Below are 15,045 nucleotides of genomic sequence, written 5' to 3' on the forward strand. Positions count from 1 at the left end.
GACACGGCCCCTTGCTGGGGATAGGACAGCCCTCGGGGACGATGGGGCCGATAGCTGAAGCGCCCGCCGGACGATCCAGCCGAGGGCTACCTCACCTCGCCAAGCACCAAGTGGGGACCTGAGGGAGCGTCTCATGTCGCAGAGGAACTCTCGAGGGGAGGATCTCCGCCAAAGGCTCAACTCCCGAAGGGACGCACTCCCCGCCACCACTCTGGCCGACCTCAGGCCAACAACGGGGATCCAGCATCCAATGAGCGTCAGTAGGCGACTCCCACGGCCTCGGCGGTCAGCCCAGCCAACGGGCTTGACATGGTGACGATGATCCAAAGCCTCCAAAACCAGATCATCAAGATGATGGAGTCAGGAAGGCAGGGGCCCTATGGAGGGATTGAGGAGTTGTACTCTGATAAGCGCGTTATAAACGTGTTTGTTTGTACTCTCGGAAGTGAAAAGAAGTTAGTTCGAGAGCATTTTCATGTGTTTTGGAGTGTTTTTCACAATTTTCAGAGTTTGGAGGATCAAAAGTGACAAATAGAGCATTCGAGGATGACGGGGCAATCATAAGGAGTTCAGAACATCTTTCAGATCTCGATTCCGACACCCGAAGCTCAAGATATGTGGTTCAAGGTGAATCGGACCTTCGAGGCAACGCACAAACTTACAGAGTCTTGTGCGTTTGCCCTGTGCGGTCCCTGTGCGGCGCACAGCAATTTGAAGACCCTATGCGCTACCATGTGCGTTGGTGTGCGGCGCACAGGCTGCCCAGAAACGACCTGTGTGGCACACAGTAAGGGTTGTGCGGCGCACAGGTCCTGATTCCAACTTTTTTGTCACGCGTTTTAAGTGTAATCCAAGCCGTTGGATGCGATCCGACGGCCTATATGAGCTCCCAAAAACTTAGGAAACCTACAAAAACACCTTAGGTTATTTAGAAACACATCTTTGTTTTTGTTTTTAGTTTTTGTTTTCATTCGGCCGCAAAAATCCCGGGAGAGAATAAGCATTCAGAGAGGATCATCGTCGCCACAATTCTCGTTTTCATCATTCACAGTTTTTATCTCTATTCTCTGAATCTTTGGAACTCCCGTTTTTATTAATATAATTCAGTTTTTAATCATGTTTGCTTTATATTCATCGCCGTTTATTTTCCGTTCAAGCATGCACTAAATTCATTAAGGGCTATGGTGTAGCAAGTTGGGAATATGGTTATGGATTCAATCATGTCAATTTAATATTCATATGCTCTATAATGTTTGTTTATTTTAATTCCGTGTGTAATGCTTGAATTCGATTAGCTACCATGTTCATGATATTAGGATCGCTTGATGCTCGGAATAGATTAGGTTAGTCGTGCACAAGGATTAATTTACCGGGATACATTCCTAGGCTAGACATAGTTAGGCTGTTTTGGAGTCGTGTGAACGTTCTTGTTTTTAATGCTAGCCATTGTTTTTAGGGGTTGAGATCGAGAGAAGATATCCATAGGTTTAGATTCTTAGATGTTCGAGAGAAATCTTAGATTACCATTATCGTGAGCGTGATTAGCAAACATAAGAGTGTGTGTTTTGTGCGTAATTCCCGAATCCTAACCATAGGAATAACTTGTGAAGCCATAGTTCTTGCTTTCTCATTATCGTGAACCATCGGATTTTAATTGCTTTTAATTTTCATTCGTTTTTATAACCATCACAATCATCAAATCATTGGGTTCAATTCGTGCTAGTAATCTTGTCAATTTAATTAAACATTTTCCTCGTGGGATCGAATCGTACTTACGAACTCTACTACTTAAGCGACTACGTGAACTTGCGTACGGAAAAATCGCAACAAGTTTTTGGCACCGTTGCGGGGGACTTTTGTTTTAATTAAGATTAGATCAACTAGTTTACTATTTGATTTTCTTTTATTTCTTTTGTATTCACCTAGTTTCGTGTTCTCTTTTGTTTTTGTGAAGGTGCATGCGCAAGGACGGTGAATCGAGTCTTCTTCCGATCGACCCTGAAATCGAGAAAACCTGCAAATAGAATCGATGAGCAAAGAAGACACAATCAACGATGGCAGAACCTGCACCCGAACGACCACTCATGGAGTATGTGCAACCCACGGTCCAAGGGTATCGCTCGGCGATCAAGAATCCATCGGTTGAAGGGAATCGAAGCTTCGAGATCAAATTGAGGATGATTAACATGGTTCAACATAATCAATTCTCGGGAGCCCCCAATGAAGATCTGAATGAGCACATCGCAAACTTCAATGAATTATGCGATACTTTCCAAATCCATAATATCAGTGTTGATGTAATTCGTCTTCGATTATTCCCTTTCTCTCTACGCGACCGAGCAAAGTCTTGGCTCAAGTCGCTACCTGCCGACTCCATTGAATCATGGGAAGACCTCTGCAATGTCTTCTTCGCCAAGTTCTTCCCGTTCGAGAAGACAGCCCGACTACGAAACGAGATCCATAGTTTCGGACAATGGGAAGGCGAATCTCTACACGAAGCATGGGCTCGCTTCAAAGAGATGCTGAGAAAGTGCCCACATCACGGACTCACCCTTCCGATCCAGCTTCAGATATTCTATTACGGGCTGCTCTCATCCACGAAAACTTTGGTGAACACCGCGGCAGGAGGCACGGTGCTAACTAAGACACCCACAGAGTTCCAGGAACTCCTAAACGAGCTGGCACGAGGCAATGACCAATACCCTGTTGTCAATGGTGCCCACAAGAAGAGTAGTAGTGTCTATTTATGTACATTTGATGTCATATAGTCTTACGAAGACTCTTGCTTGTAATTGCTTATTCATTAATAAAAAGTTGAAACGTCATTCAATCTTCCTTGTCTGAAGCTTTATGATAAAACCATAGTCTTTTAGTCCATAAACAAACTAAACAACTTACGAAGAGACAAATGTAGATTTGCATGAACAAACTCTTCGTAGTTTGCTTAAAACGATATATTCGCAATCTAAGGGTCAAAGGACTATTGACCTCAGTATGATTGTTAGAAGAATCTATGATGTCTGGTTATGAGGCATTGAGAGTTTGGGACTCTATAGTTCTTCTAGGTATCTTCCGAAGATACTGAATTGACCAGTGCACTTCTAGAGACAATATAAGAACAAACCATTTAACCTCTTATGTCTCGAAGTCACTATGTATGAATTGCATCATGCTTACCTTAATCCTGAAATGAGACATGTCATTTCACACCTTAGTATTCTCATTTGAGAAAGTCAAATTTCGGACTCACTATGTGATTCCGAACAAGGCCTATTGGTGAGGTACTAAGTTGTGAGTCTGTCATGAGTAACTTTGTGAAGTTCTCATAGATATGGAATTCATGTACAAGATTGCTGAAATGCAATGTATGTCACCTCATGCTTTGTTCCTTGGAGTGTGAATAAATGAACTGGCCAGTGTCCAAATTGAGTCCTGACTCTTTTGGATGAAACAATGTGACTTGTTAGCTCCTCGTCAATACATTGTTTATAACTTATTCACAAGCGACAAAGGAGTTGAGGAAATAACAGCTAGAAGGGTAAAATGGTAATTTAGTAAATCCCGACTAGCTGATGACATTCATGAAGGGTAGCATAGATAATATTCAGTGGATCCGCTCATTATAATTAGGTGAATTCTTGAGTAGAAAATAAATTCATTTGAACCGAGAGATTTTCAGTGTCAGCTCTTTAGTGGAGTCAGTTGGCATTAAGCTAAACTTGGAAAAGGTTTGTGAACTTTTGAGTCCAAGTGTTTAGCTAAAGCTTTGTTCATTTGGGTCCATGAGGTCACTGTCACGAATCACATCGATAGGAATTGTTAAACTGGAAGCTAAGTCAAAACAAGAACGAAAATTGTCGAAAGGGTATTTTTGTCTTTTGAGACATATGGATGAAATGGATGTCAATAAATTTTGACAAGTTCATTTGATGACTTAATGTCACTCGGCCATAATATGATTAATTGGGCCTTGTGAATTAATTTCGTTTCATAAGAATTTTATTGAAAATTCTTAATGGGCCTTTTTCATGTTGTTATGAACAAATGGAAAAGCTTCTAGAAGCCTATTCTAGAATGCTATAGGCGCCCAAATACCTAAGAGAAAGAGAGATTATTTTGTGCATAAATGTATTAAGATACTTGCCAAAAGAAAAAGAGGAAACAAATTTCCCCTAAGGGGAAAACATGGTAGGCGCCCAAAAGGATCAAGAGAGAAGCAAATAAAAGAGGAAACAAATCCAAGGACTTACTTGCTTGGTCTTGGGCGTGTGACTCTTTGAAGGAAAAGGGAAATTGGCTCATGGATATGTGATATTCTATAGAAGAGGAAACTACCTTATTGAAGGTGAAACCTCTCCTATAAATAGGAGCCTCATTCCACACTTTTCATTCATGCAAAGTTTTAGAGATTGAGAGCTTCTCTCTCTAGACTTGGCCGCCCCTTCCTCTCTCTCTCTCTAGTTTATATTTTCGATTATTTCTTGTCTTGGCACCTAGGTCCTCACTCGACCTAGTGTTTAGCTCTGCGACTTCGAGACTCGTTCTTAAGTCGTAGTGTTTAAAAGTGCCCACTCACTGATTCCTTCTTTTCGAGTGATTTAGTGATAGAAACTTTCGTGGTTGCTCGAGGTGCCGAGGAAAGAAAGAGAGACGTGCTGCGAGGGGAGACGAGCGTTGCAACTTTCCAAAAGCTTCTACAAGGTTCAAGCTTCAAGAAAGGTTAGTAACTTTAATAGCTCATATTAGTTTTTATTTACATGTACATGCTCTTGTCTAGGTTAGTAAAAACTAGTTTTACTTAAAAAGAAAATTTTTAAAATTCCGCCGCTTAACGAAGCGTTAAACTTTTTCTTAAACCCTAGATCGATTCCAACAAATGGTATCAGAGCTATGGTCAAAGGAATGCATGTGCATGTTTTTAAATTATGAGCTTGAAAATCGTTTTCGAAAGTTTACTAATTTTGTGACAAGTTAGAATTGTAATCTTAGATTTTTTTTTTAATTTATTGCTCATGCCTTTAAATTAAAAACCATGTTGATTTTCTATGAGTTTGGGATGATGTTAAAACACATTAGAATCAGTTCTAAAAGTTTTTAATTTTTTTATATTGAAAAACGTGTTTTAAAGGTTTGAGAATTTTCGAGTAAATTTTGTGACTAGTTTTATTTTCTTGCTATTTTCGTTTATTTACTTGAATCGTTTTATGCATGTTGTTATTTCTTTTATTCTATGTTATTACCCTGCTAATAAAACACAAATAAAAGCTTTAAACAACTTCATAAAACGTTCCGTTACACTCGATTCTTTTTCGCACCTAAAAGGACAAAGCTTTAATTTATTTCTTTTTCTTCGAGCTGGAATGTAAACCCGCATTAAAAGCCGCATAACTCTCTGCTCAGAAATCGAAATTTAATGATTCTTGAATCAAATTAAAGCTCTGTCTGTCCTCTGTCTAATGCCACCGGTTTCGGCTCAAAAAGACATCGGAACCGCCAGATATGGCGATTTTACTCCGAGGTGCGCGGCTGTCTGAAACTCCAGTTTTTTAGAAATCCGGATTTTCAAACCCCACTACCATGAGTTATAGAACTCTAATGAGAAAATTTTCTTGAGCAAAAATGTTTTTCATATGATTATAAACATGATGTGTAAAGATTAAAAGTTTTGATTTTTGAAAGATTAATTGAAATTGAATTTTTACAAAACTAGTTTGAATTTTGAAAAACCGTTTTCACGTTCAAACTTGAAAATATTTTGTCATCCAAATCAAATAAGTTTTCAAAATGTTTTCAAAACTATATCTATATCACATATGTTCAAAATCTATATGCTCTTGAAAATTTGAGTGGGAGGTCTCCTTGTAGACAAGCCGAAAAATAAAAAGATGTGTAATCTCAAACTTTCAAGTGTTCGAGTGAGTTGAAGTTCACACTTCCCTCATGCACTTTCCCGAAATAGAAAATAGGAAAAGATCGAGTATGTCCCTTGTGCCTTTATGCACTAATACTGCTCTGAACATGTCGATCTAGGATTCTCTTCTAGTTGTCCGCTCTGTCGCTCTCTAACTAGGAAATTTGTTTCCGAACTTAAAAGAGTCGATGAACCATCTCCAAAAACTAAGTGGGAGGGTTATACTTGTTGTTTGTAACCCACGATCCCCAACACTAATAAAAGTGCAAGTGTCGCCGGACTAAGAGTCACCCTCGTGGCCCTCTCTTAAATGAGAGTACTCAAGGGCGCTTTGCTCTGATCATTGCTCAATGAGCTACGTTCGAGAGTGAGACGATGATGACAAGACCTCCCCTCGGCGGATTGTTTTTCAAAGTCAATCTTTTGGACTAAGTGGTTGGTTACACACTTAGACTCAATCCCTAGTAATCCTCCCTCGAGGCCCTGCGAAAGGATGTGAGTGATCAAACCAATTTACAAGGTGGCTAGTCAAAATTGATGTATTGACATCTTGGCTATGCATTAATGATGAGTCATTTACTTATGAAAGGAGACTCGTTGCGGCCTTCCCTCGAAGGAGTAAAGTGTCATTTCGTTCATAACACCTTTGGATTTTACAAAAGTCTTAATGAAACTTAAATCCTAAACCAAAGACTTATCATAAACTTGTTTCAACTTATATAGGCAATATGTCTCTCAACCCTCTCTCTATCTTTCTTTCCTCGAACCAACTCGAAAACGAAAACTACGTAGAATCGAAACGTAACCTTGACATAATACCTACCGTTAACAAGCACAAATGGGTACTCACCACCCCGTGTCCTCCTCTGACGAATGATGATTCAACTCAAGAGGACAATGACGCCTTAGCGGCCTGGCTTCGATCCGATGAGATTGTGAGGTGCTATATGATGGCATCTATGAACAATATGCTGAAAGAGCAACATCGTGACATCGAGACTGCCGCTGACATGCTCTACAATCTCCTTGAGATGTTTGGAGGGCAAAGGCGTCAAACAAGGCAACAAGCAGTCCGACAGTTTATGAACTGTCGCATGAAGGCTAGGACTCCTGTTGGAGACTTTATGATATTGATCATTAGTCATCTGAGTAAAATGGAAATTCTAGGATCTGAGATTGATGGGAAGAATGTCATAGATGTGATCTTAGAAACTCTCCCCGCAACTCTTGATACCTCCATGATGAACTACTCCATTAACAAGCTAGAGTACACTGTTACCAAGCTTATGGAGGAACTTCACACTGTTGTAGGTCTCACTAACAGAAAGAGGAATCAAGGAGAGGCACATGCTACTGAGCAAAAAGCCTCCGCCTCTGGAACTAAGAACAGACCTTACAAGGCCGATAAAAAGAACTGTCCTGCCTATCTCAAAGCAAAGGAACATAGTATTGTACTAGTTACCGAAGCATGCTTAGTAGCTGATAATGTATCAACGTGGATTCTTGACTCCGCTGCTACTAACCATATTTGTTGTTCCTTAAATGGTTTTAAGAAAACCAAAAGCTTAGAGGAAGGCGAGTTCCGTTTTAAATGGGGTGATGGGAGCCTGGTGTCTGCGAAGGCTGTGGGATCCGTGACGCTGTCTTTTGAAGACCGCACTTTAAACTTGAATAATGTATATTTTGTTCCTACCTTTGGGAAGAACTTAATATCCGTTGCTCGTCTTCGTGAGCAAGATTATTGTTTAAAGTTCATTAAGAATGGAATTCGTATTTCGTTTCCTGATAATTCTTTTGTCACTGACGCATGTATGAAAAATTCTCTTTTCTACATCTATCCCACTCAACCTTCTCTTTTAGACACCGAAATAGATAATGATCTAATTAGGGAGCCAAAGAGGATCAAACTTTCTGAATCCTCCGATCTAACAAAATCAACACACCTATGGCACTTAAGACTTGGTCATATCAGTCTAGAAAGGATTAAGAGACTTGTGAGGGATGGTCCACTCCAAGCCTCTACAATAGGTTCACTACCTACTTGTGAATCCTGCATAGAAGGAAAAATGACTAAGCGACCTTTCTCTGATAAAGGTCGAAGAGCCACTGAGTTGCTGGAACTAATACATTCTGATGTATGTGGTCCGCTCAGCCAACAGGCACGTGGAGGATACGAATACTTCGTTACCTTCACTGATGATTACTCACGATATGGGTTTGTCTATTTGCTCAAACACAAATCCGAGACCTTTAACGTATTTAAGGTCTTTAGGGCTTTAGTGGAAAAGCAAACTGGCAAAGTGATCAAAACCCTTCGATCTGATCGAGGTGGTGAGTATATGTCTGGAGAGTTCGACGACTTTCTTAAAGAAGAAGGTATTGCTTCTCAGCTTACCGCACCTGGCACACCTCAACAAAACGGAGTGTCAGAGAGAAGAAACCGAACTCTTATGGAGATGGTTAGATCGATGATGAGTTACTCATCACTCCCGCTTTCCTTTTGGGGATATGCCCTCGAAACAGCCGCTTACATTCTGAACCAAGTTCTGTCTAAAACGGTTCCTGGTACTCCTTATGAAAGATGGACTGGCCGTAAAGTAAGTTTGGGCCACATCCGAATTTGGGGTTGCCCTGCACATGTGCTAAGGCAAAAGACTAGCAAGTTGGCTAGTAGGTCAGAATTGTGCCTGTTTGTAGGATATCCAAAGGAAACCAAAGGTTTCATTTTCTATAGTCCCGAGGACGATAAGACTTTCGTTAGCACGAATGCTCGTTTCCTTGAGGAGGACTTTATGAAGGATGCGAAACCTAGAAGCAAAATTGTGCTTGAAGAAAAGTTGGGTGAGGAAGCTTCTACCTCATCTGTAAGAACTGTTCTTACCCCAACTGAAACACAACCTAACACATCAGAATCTCGTCAAGTAGTACTTCGACGTAGTGGGAGGGTTGTTCAACAGCCTGACAGGTACATGTCTTATGGAGACTCTCTCGTAGCCGTCTCCGACATGGATGACCCTGTTTCCTATAGCCAAGCGATGGCTTGTTCTGAATCAAACCTTTGGCTTGACGCCATGAAAGTTTAAATGCACTCGATGTATGTCAACAAAGTCTGGAAACTTGTAGACCTTCCTGAAGGGATTAAACCCGTAGGGTGTAAGTGGATATACAAGAAGGAAAGGGGTCCTGATGGGAACGTCAAGACGTTCAAAGCACGACTTGTGGCGAAGGGTTATACCCAACAAGAAGGGATTGACTATGAAGAAACCTTCTCGCCAGTCGCGATGCTTAAATCCATCCGCATACTCCTATCCATAGCTGCAGCTCTCGACTATGAGATCTGGCAAATGGATGTCAAGACAGCCTTTCTGAATGGCAATCTTGACGAGCGCATTTACATGGCTCAACCAGACGGTTTCGTGGATAAAGGTCAAGAGACCAAGGTTTGTGAGTTGCTTAAATCCATTTATGGACTAAAGCAAGCATCTAGGTCATGGAATATTAGATTCGATGAAACTGTAAAGAGCTTCGGCTTTGAACAGTCAATAGATGAGCCTTGTGTTTACAAGTTAATACACGAAGGCAAAGTTGTGTTTCTGATACTATATGTCGATGATATACTACTCATTGGTAATGACGTGGGTAAGTTATCTGAGGTTAAGGTCTGGCTAGCAAAGCAATTCGATATGAAGGATCTAGGAGAAGCCGCGTACATTCTGGGGATCCAAATCTTTCGAGATAGGAAAAACCGGACCCAGTCGCTCTCTCAAGCATCTTATATTGATAAGGTGATGGATCGCTTCTCGATGCAAGACTGCAAGAGGGGTCAAACACCCTTTAGGCATGGAGTTTCACTCTCTAAGGACCAGTCTCCCAAGACTGCACAAGAGATTGAAGACATGAGGAAAATTCCTTACGCCTCTGCCGTAGGAAGCCTTATGTATGCTATGCTTTGCACTAGACCTGACATCTGTTTCGCCGTTGGCGTAGTTAGCCGTTTCCAATCCAACCCTGGACCCGAGCACTGGATTGCTGTTAAGCATGTTCTTAAGTATCTTCGAAGAACTAGGAACTTGATGCTTACATACTCAGGTACTGACCTGACTATGACGGGATATACCGACTCCGATTTTCAAGCGGATAAGGATTCCAGGAAATCCACTTCGGGATCTGTGTTCATCCTTAATGGTGGAGCTGTTTTGTGGAGAAGTATTAAGCAATCTTGCATTGCTGACTCCACAATGGAAGCAGAATATGTGGCTGCTTGTGAAGCATCCAAAGAGGCTGTATGGCTTAGAAAATTCCTTAAGTATTTGGAAGTTGTTCCAAACGTCGACAAGCCCATGACCCTTTATTGTGATAATAGTGGGGCTGTCGCTAACTCAAAGGAACCTAGAAGCCATAAGCGCTCTAAACATATTGAGAGGAAATACCATTTGATTCGAGAGATCGCGCAACGCGGAGACGTGGAGGTGAAGTAGATCTCTGGCAGATCCATTCACCAAGGCCCTAGCGAACATGGTCTTCGACCAACTTCTAGAGGGATTAGGCATGTAGGACTACTCACATCTTCTTTGAGTCAAGTGGGAGTTTGTTGTCAATGGTGCCCACAAGAAGAGTAGTAGTGTCTATTTATGTACATTTGATGTCATATAGTCTTACGAAGACTCTTGCTTGTAATTGCTTATTCATTAATAAAAAGTTGAAACGTTCATTCAATCTTCCTTGTCTGAAGCTTTATGATAAAACCATAGTCTTTTAGTCCATAAACAAACTAAACAACTTACGAAGAGACAAATGTAGATTTGCATGAACAAACTCTTCGTAGTTTGCTTAAAACGATATATTCGCAATCTAAGGGTCAAAGGACTATTGACCTCAGTATGATTGTTAGAAGAATCTATGATGTCTGGTTATGAGGCATTGAGAGTTTGGGACTCTATAGTTCTTCTAGGTATCTTCCGAAGATACTGAATTGACCAGTGCACTTCTAGAGACAATATAAGAACAAACCATTTAACCTCTTATGTCTCGAAGTCACTATGTATGAATTGCATCATGCTTACCTTAATCCTGAAATGAGACATGTCATTTCACACCTTAGTATTCTCATTTGAGAAAGTCAAATTTCGGACTCACTATGTGATTCCGAACAAGGCCTATTGGTGAGGTACTAAGTTGTGAGTCTGTCATGAGTAACTTTGTGAAGTTCTCATAGATATGGAATTCATGTACAAGATTGCTGAAATGCAATGTATGTCACCTCATGCTTTGTTCCTTGGAGTGTGAATAAATGAACTGGCCAGTGTCCAAATTGAGTCCTGACTCTTTTGGATGAAACAATGTGACTTGTTAGCTCCTCGTCAATACATTGTTTCTAACTTATTCACAAGCGACAAAGGAGTTGAGGAAATAACAGCTAGAAGGGTAAAATGGTAATTTAGTAAATCCCGACTAGCTGATGACATTCATGAAGGGTAGCATAGATAATATTCAGTGGATCCGCTCATTATAATTAGGTGAATTCTTGAGTAGAAAATAAATTCATTTGAACCGAGAGATTTTCAGTGTCAGCTCTTTAGTGGAGTCAGTTGGCATTAAGCTAAACTTGGAAAAGGTTTGTGAACTTTTGAGTCCAAGTGTTTAGCTAAAGCTTTGTTCATTTGGGTCCATGAGGTCACTGTCACGAATCACATCGATAGGAATTGTTAAACTGGAAGCTAAGTCAAAACAAGAACGAAAATTGTCGAAAGGGTATTTTTGTCTTTTGAGACATATGGATGAAATGGATGTCAATAAATTTTGACAAGTTCATTTGATGACTTAATGTCACTCGGCCATAATATGATTAATTGGGCCTTGTGAATTAATTTCGTTTCATAAGAATTTTATTGAAAATTCTTAATGGGCCTTTTTCATGTTGTTATGAACAAATGGAAAAGCTTCTAGAAGCCTATTCTAGAATGCTATAGGCGCCCAAATACCTAAGAGAAAGAGAGATTATTTTGTGCATAAATGTATTAAGATACTTGCCAAAAGAAAAAGAGGAAACAAATTTCCCCTAAGGGGAAAACATGGTAGGCGCCCAAAAGGATCAAGAGAGAAGCAAATAAAAGAGGAAACAAATCCAAGGACTTACTTGCTTGGTCTTGGGCGTGTGACTCTTTGAAGGAAAAGGGAAATTGGCTCATGGATATGTGATATTCTATAGAAGAGGAAACTACCTTATTGAAGGTGAAACCTCTCCTATAAATAGGAGCCTCATTCCACACTTTTCATTCATGCAAAGTTTTAGAGATTGAGAGCTTCTCTCTCTAGACTTGGCCGCCCCTTCCTCTCTCTCTCTCTAGTTTATATTTTCGATTATTTCTTGTCTTGGCACCTAGGTCCTCACTCGACCTAGTGTTTAGCTCTGCGACTTCGAGACTCGTTCTTAAGTCGTAGTGTTTAAAAGTGCCCACTCACTGATTCCTTCTTTTCGAGTGATTTAGTGATAGAAACTTTCGTGGTTGCTCGAGGTGCCGAGGAAAGAAAGAGAGACGTGCTGCGAGGGGAGACGAGCGTTGCAACTTTCCAAAAGCTTCTACAAGGTTCAAGCTTCAAGAAAGGTTAGTAACTTTAATAGCTCATATTAGTTTTTATTTACATGTACATGCTCTTGTCTAGGTTAGTAAAAACTAGTTTTACTTAAAAAGAAAATTTTTAAAATTCCGCCGCTTAACGAAGCGTTAAACTTTTTCTTAAACCCTAGATCGATTCCAACATGCCCGGTGGAGAAGCGAATCATGAAGCCACCCCCAGCATCCGCGAATTCCACGACATCCACACCTGATGTGGAAGGAATTACAGCAGTGACGGCTGAATTGGCGGTACTAAAGAAGCAGTTGAAGGAGGTGCAAGCCACAACCCATGCGATGCACTCAGCACCAGAGCCATGTTTCTGGTGTAACGGGCCTCACTTCACCGACGACTGCATGAACGCAAACGAGTGTCAAGCCGAGAATGCAAATTTCGTGGGGAATTACAATCGTCCAACGTTACAGAACTCCAACAACTACTACTCAGGTGCACGGAACAACCACCCAAACTTGGCATGGAAACCGCAGCCTCAACAACAACAGCAACATCAACAAGGGTTCCTAAATCAAGGACCTCCCCGGGGGTTCCAAAATCAACAACAAGGGCAGCAACAACACCAAAGGGGGTTCCAGCCACAACAACAAAATCAGCCCGCCCCTAAGGATGAAATGAAGGAGATGTTCACAGCCTTCATGTCCCGAACGCAGACGTATATGCAGAATCAAGATGCGGTGATGCGTAACCTTGAAGCACAGATGGGACAGTTGGCCTCGACAATCAACACAAGGCCGCGAGGCACGCTCCCGAGCAATTTCGAGCCTAATGCCAAAAATCAGTGCAATGCCATCACGCTTCGTAGTGGGCTAGTAGTCGACAACTCCGACAAAAGGAAGGAGAAAGCATCGGAGGACGAAGTAAAGCCCGCAGCCCCGGAGATTCCAGCACCACCCCCGGTGATTCCTCCAGTCAAGATACCATTCCCAGAGCGACTAAAGAAGGTGAAACTCGATAAGCAATACGGGAAGTTCCTAGACATCTTCAAGCAGCTCCAAATAAACATCCGGTTTTCCGAAGCCATCGAGCAAATGCCAAACTACGCCAAATTCTTGAAGGACATCCTCTCTAACAAGCGCAAGATCGAGGATTGCAGCACCATTGCACTTTCGAAGGAGTGCAGCGCGATTCTCCAGAGGAAGCTCCCTCCAAAGCTCAAGGATCCGGGAAGCTTCACCGTTCCATGCACGATTGGAGACGCCCACTTCGAAAAGGCACTGTGTGACTTGGGAGCAAGCATCAACCTCATGCCATACTCCATCTTCCAAAAGCTCAACATTGGAGAAGTGAAGCCCACAAGAGTGATGCTTCAAATGGTGGACACGTCCATAAATCATCCCCGAGGAGTGATCGAGGATATCCTTGTCAAGGTGGACAAATTGATCTTCCCGGCAGATTTCGTCGTTCTCGATATGGAGGAAGATAGAGACATTCCCATCATCTTGGGAAGACCATTCCTAGCCACCGGAGGAGCCTTGATTGATGGCGAGTTGAAATTACGGGTTCAAGACGAGGAGGTAGTTTTCAGCGTGTTCAAGTCGATGAAGTACCCGAAGGCAAGTGATGACATATTCCGGGTAGACCTCTGCGACGCAGCCATCGACGATCACACCCTTCGCTCGGAGGACCCACTAGAGGTATGTCTTCTTAACTCATGTGAATTCGCTGATGAGTTTGTTAAATGTTCAGCATTAGATTACGCGAATTACATGAACGGGTTCGAAGCAAACAAAAGAAAATACTTCGAGGAGCTGGGAGAAACCACAAAGCGCGTAAAACCATTGATTGAGGAGGCCCCGAAGATTGAATTGAAAGAGCTGGCCGCGCATCTCCGCTACACATACCTCGGTGACAAGGAGACACTTGCGGTCATCATCTCTGCGCATCTCAATACTGAAGAGGAAGACAAGTTGTTGAGAGTGTTGCGATCTCGCATGCCTGCAATCGGATAGACTCTTTCCGATATCAAAGGGATAAGTCCATCTTATTGCACGCATCGCATCCTCATGGAGGACAACTGTCCGCCATCGGTAGAGCACCAACGAAGGCTGAACCCAGCGATGAAAGAGGTGATGCGTAAGGAAATTCTTAAGTGGCTCGACGCCGGAGTCATTTACCCGATCTCCGATAGCTCATGGGTCAGCCCAGTCCAGTGCGTTCCGAAGAAAGGTGGCATGACGGTGGTAAAAAAAGACAACAACGAGCTCATCCGAACTAGAACCGTCACCGGACACCGAATTTGCATGGACTACATGAAGCTTAACACGGCCACTCGGAAAGACAACTTCCCGCTCCCGTTCATCGACCAGATGCTTGATCGCCTCACCGCCCATGAGTACTATTGCTTCCTGGATGGCTACCCCGGCTACAATCAGATCGCTATTGCCCTAGAGGATCAGGAGAAGACCACATTTACATGTCCGTATGGCACATTCGCTTTTCGGCGAATGCCTTTCGGATTGTGTAACGCACCGGCAAATTTTCAAAGGTGTATGATGGAAATT

General features: G+C 42.0%; 1 protein-coding gene and 1 non-coding gene across 2 annotated transcripts; one reads left to right on the top strand and one right to left on the bottom strand.

Annotated features, from left to right (window-relative positions):
* The first annotated feature begins 2,054 nt into the window (after positions 1-2,054).
* Positions 2,055-14,493, top strand: LOC149393480 (uncharacterized). Its single transcript, XM_089618046.1, has 2 exons — positions 2,055-2,656; positions 12,660-14,493. Exons 1-2 carry the CDS (start codon positions 2,055-2,057, stop codon positions 14,491-14,493), a joined length of 2,436 nt encoding a protein of 811 aa, XP_089474172.1.
* LOC149393481 (small nucleolar RNA R71) lies at positions 2,444-2,548 on the bottom strand. Its single transcript, XR_016299975.1, has one exon. It is a non-coding gene; the product is annotated as a small nucleolar RNA R71 (small nucleolar RNA).
* Positions 14,494-15,045: the final 552 nt, after the last annotated feature.

The sequence above is a fragment of the Urtica dioica genome, chromosome 6 (genome assembly GCF_054948205.1).
Source record: "Urtica dioica subsp. dioica isolate 48M chromosome 6, U.dioica_male_clone48M_v1_H2, whole genome shotgun sequence".
NCBI classification, from domain to species: domain Eukaryota; kingdom Viridiplantae; phylum Streptophyta; class Magnoliopsida; order Rosales; family Urticaceae; genus Urtica; species Urtica dioica.

Excerpts from the sequence above, each read along its gene's own strand:
- LOC149393480 (XM_089618046.1), top strand. The coding sequence starts at position 2,055 with ATGGCAGAACCTGCACCCGAACGACCACTCATGGAGTATGTGCAACCC. Across the intron at positions 2,657-12,659 it reads CTAACTAAGACACCCACAGA|ATCGATTCCAACATGCCCGG; the intron begins GTTCCAGGAACT and ends CTTAAACCCTAG.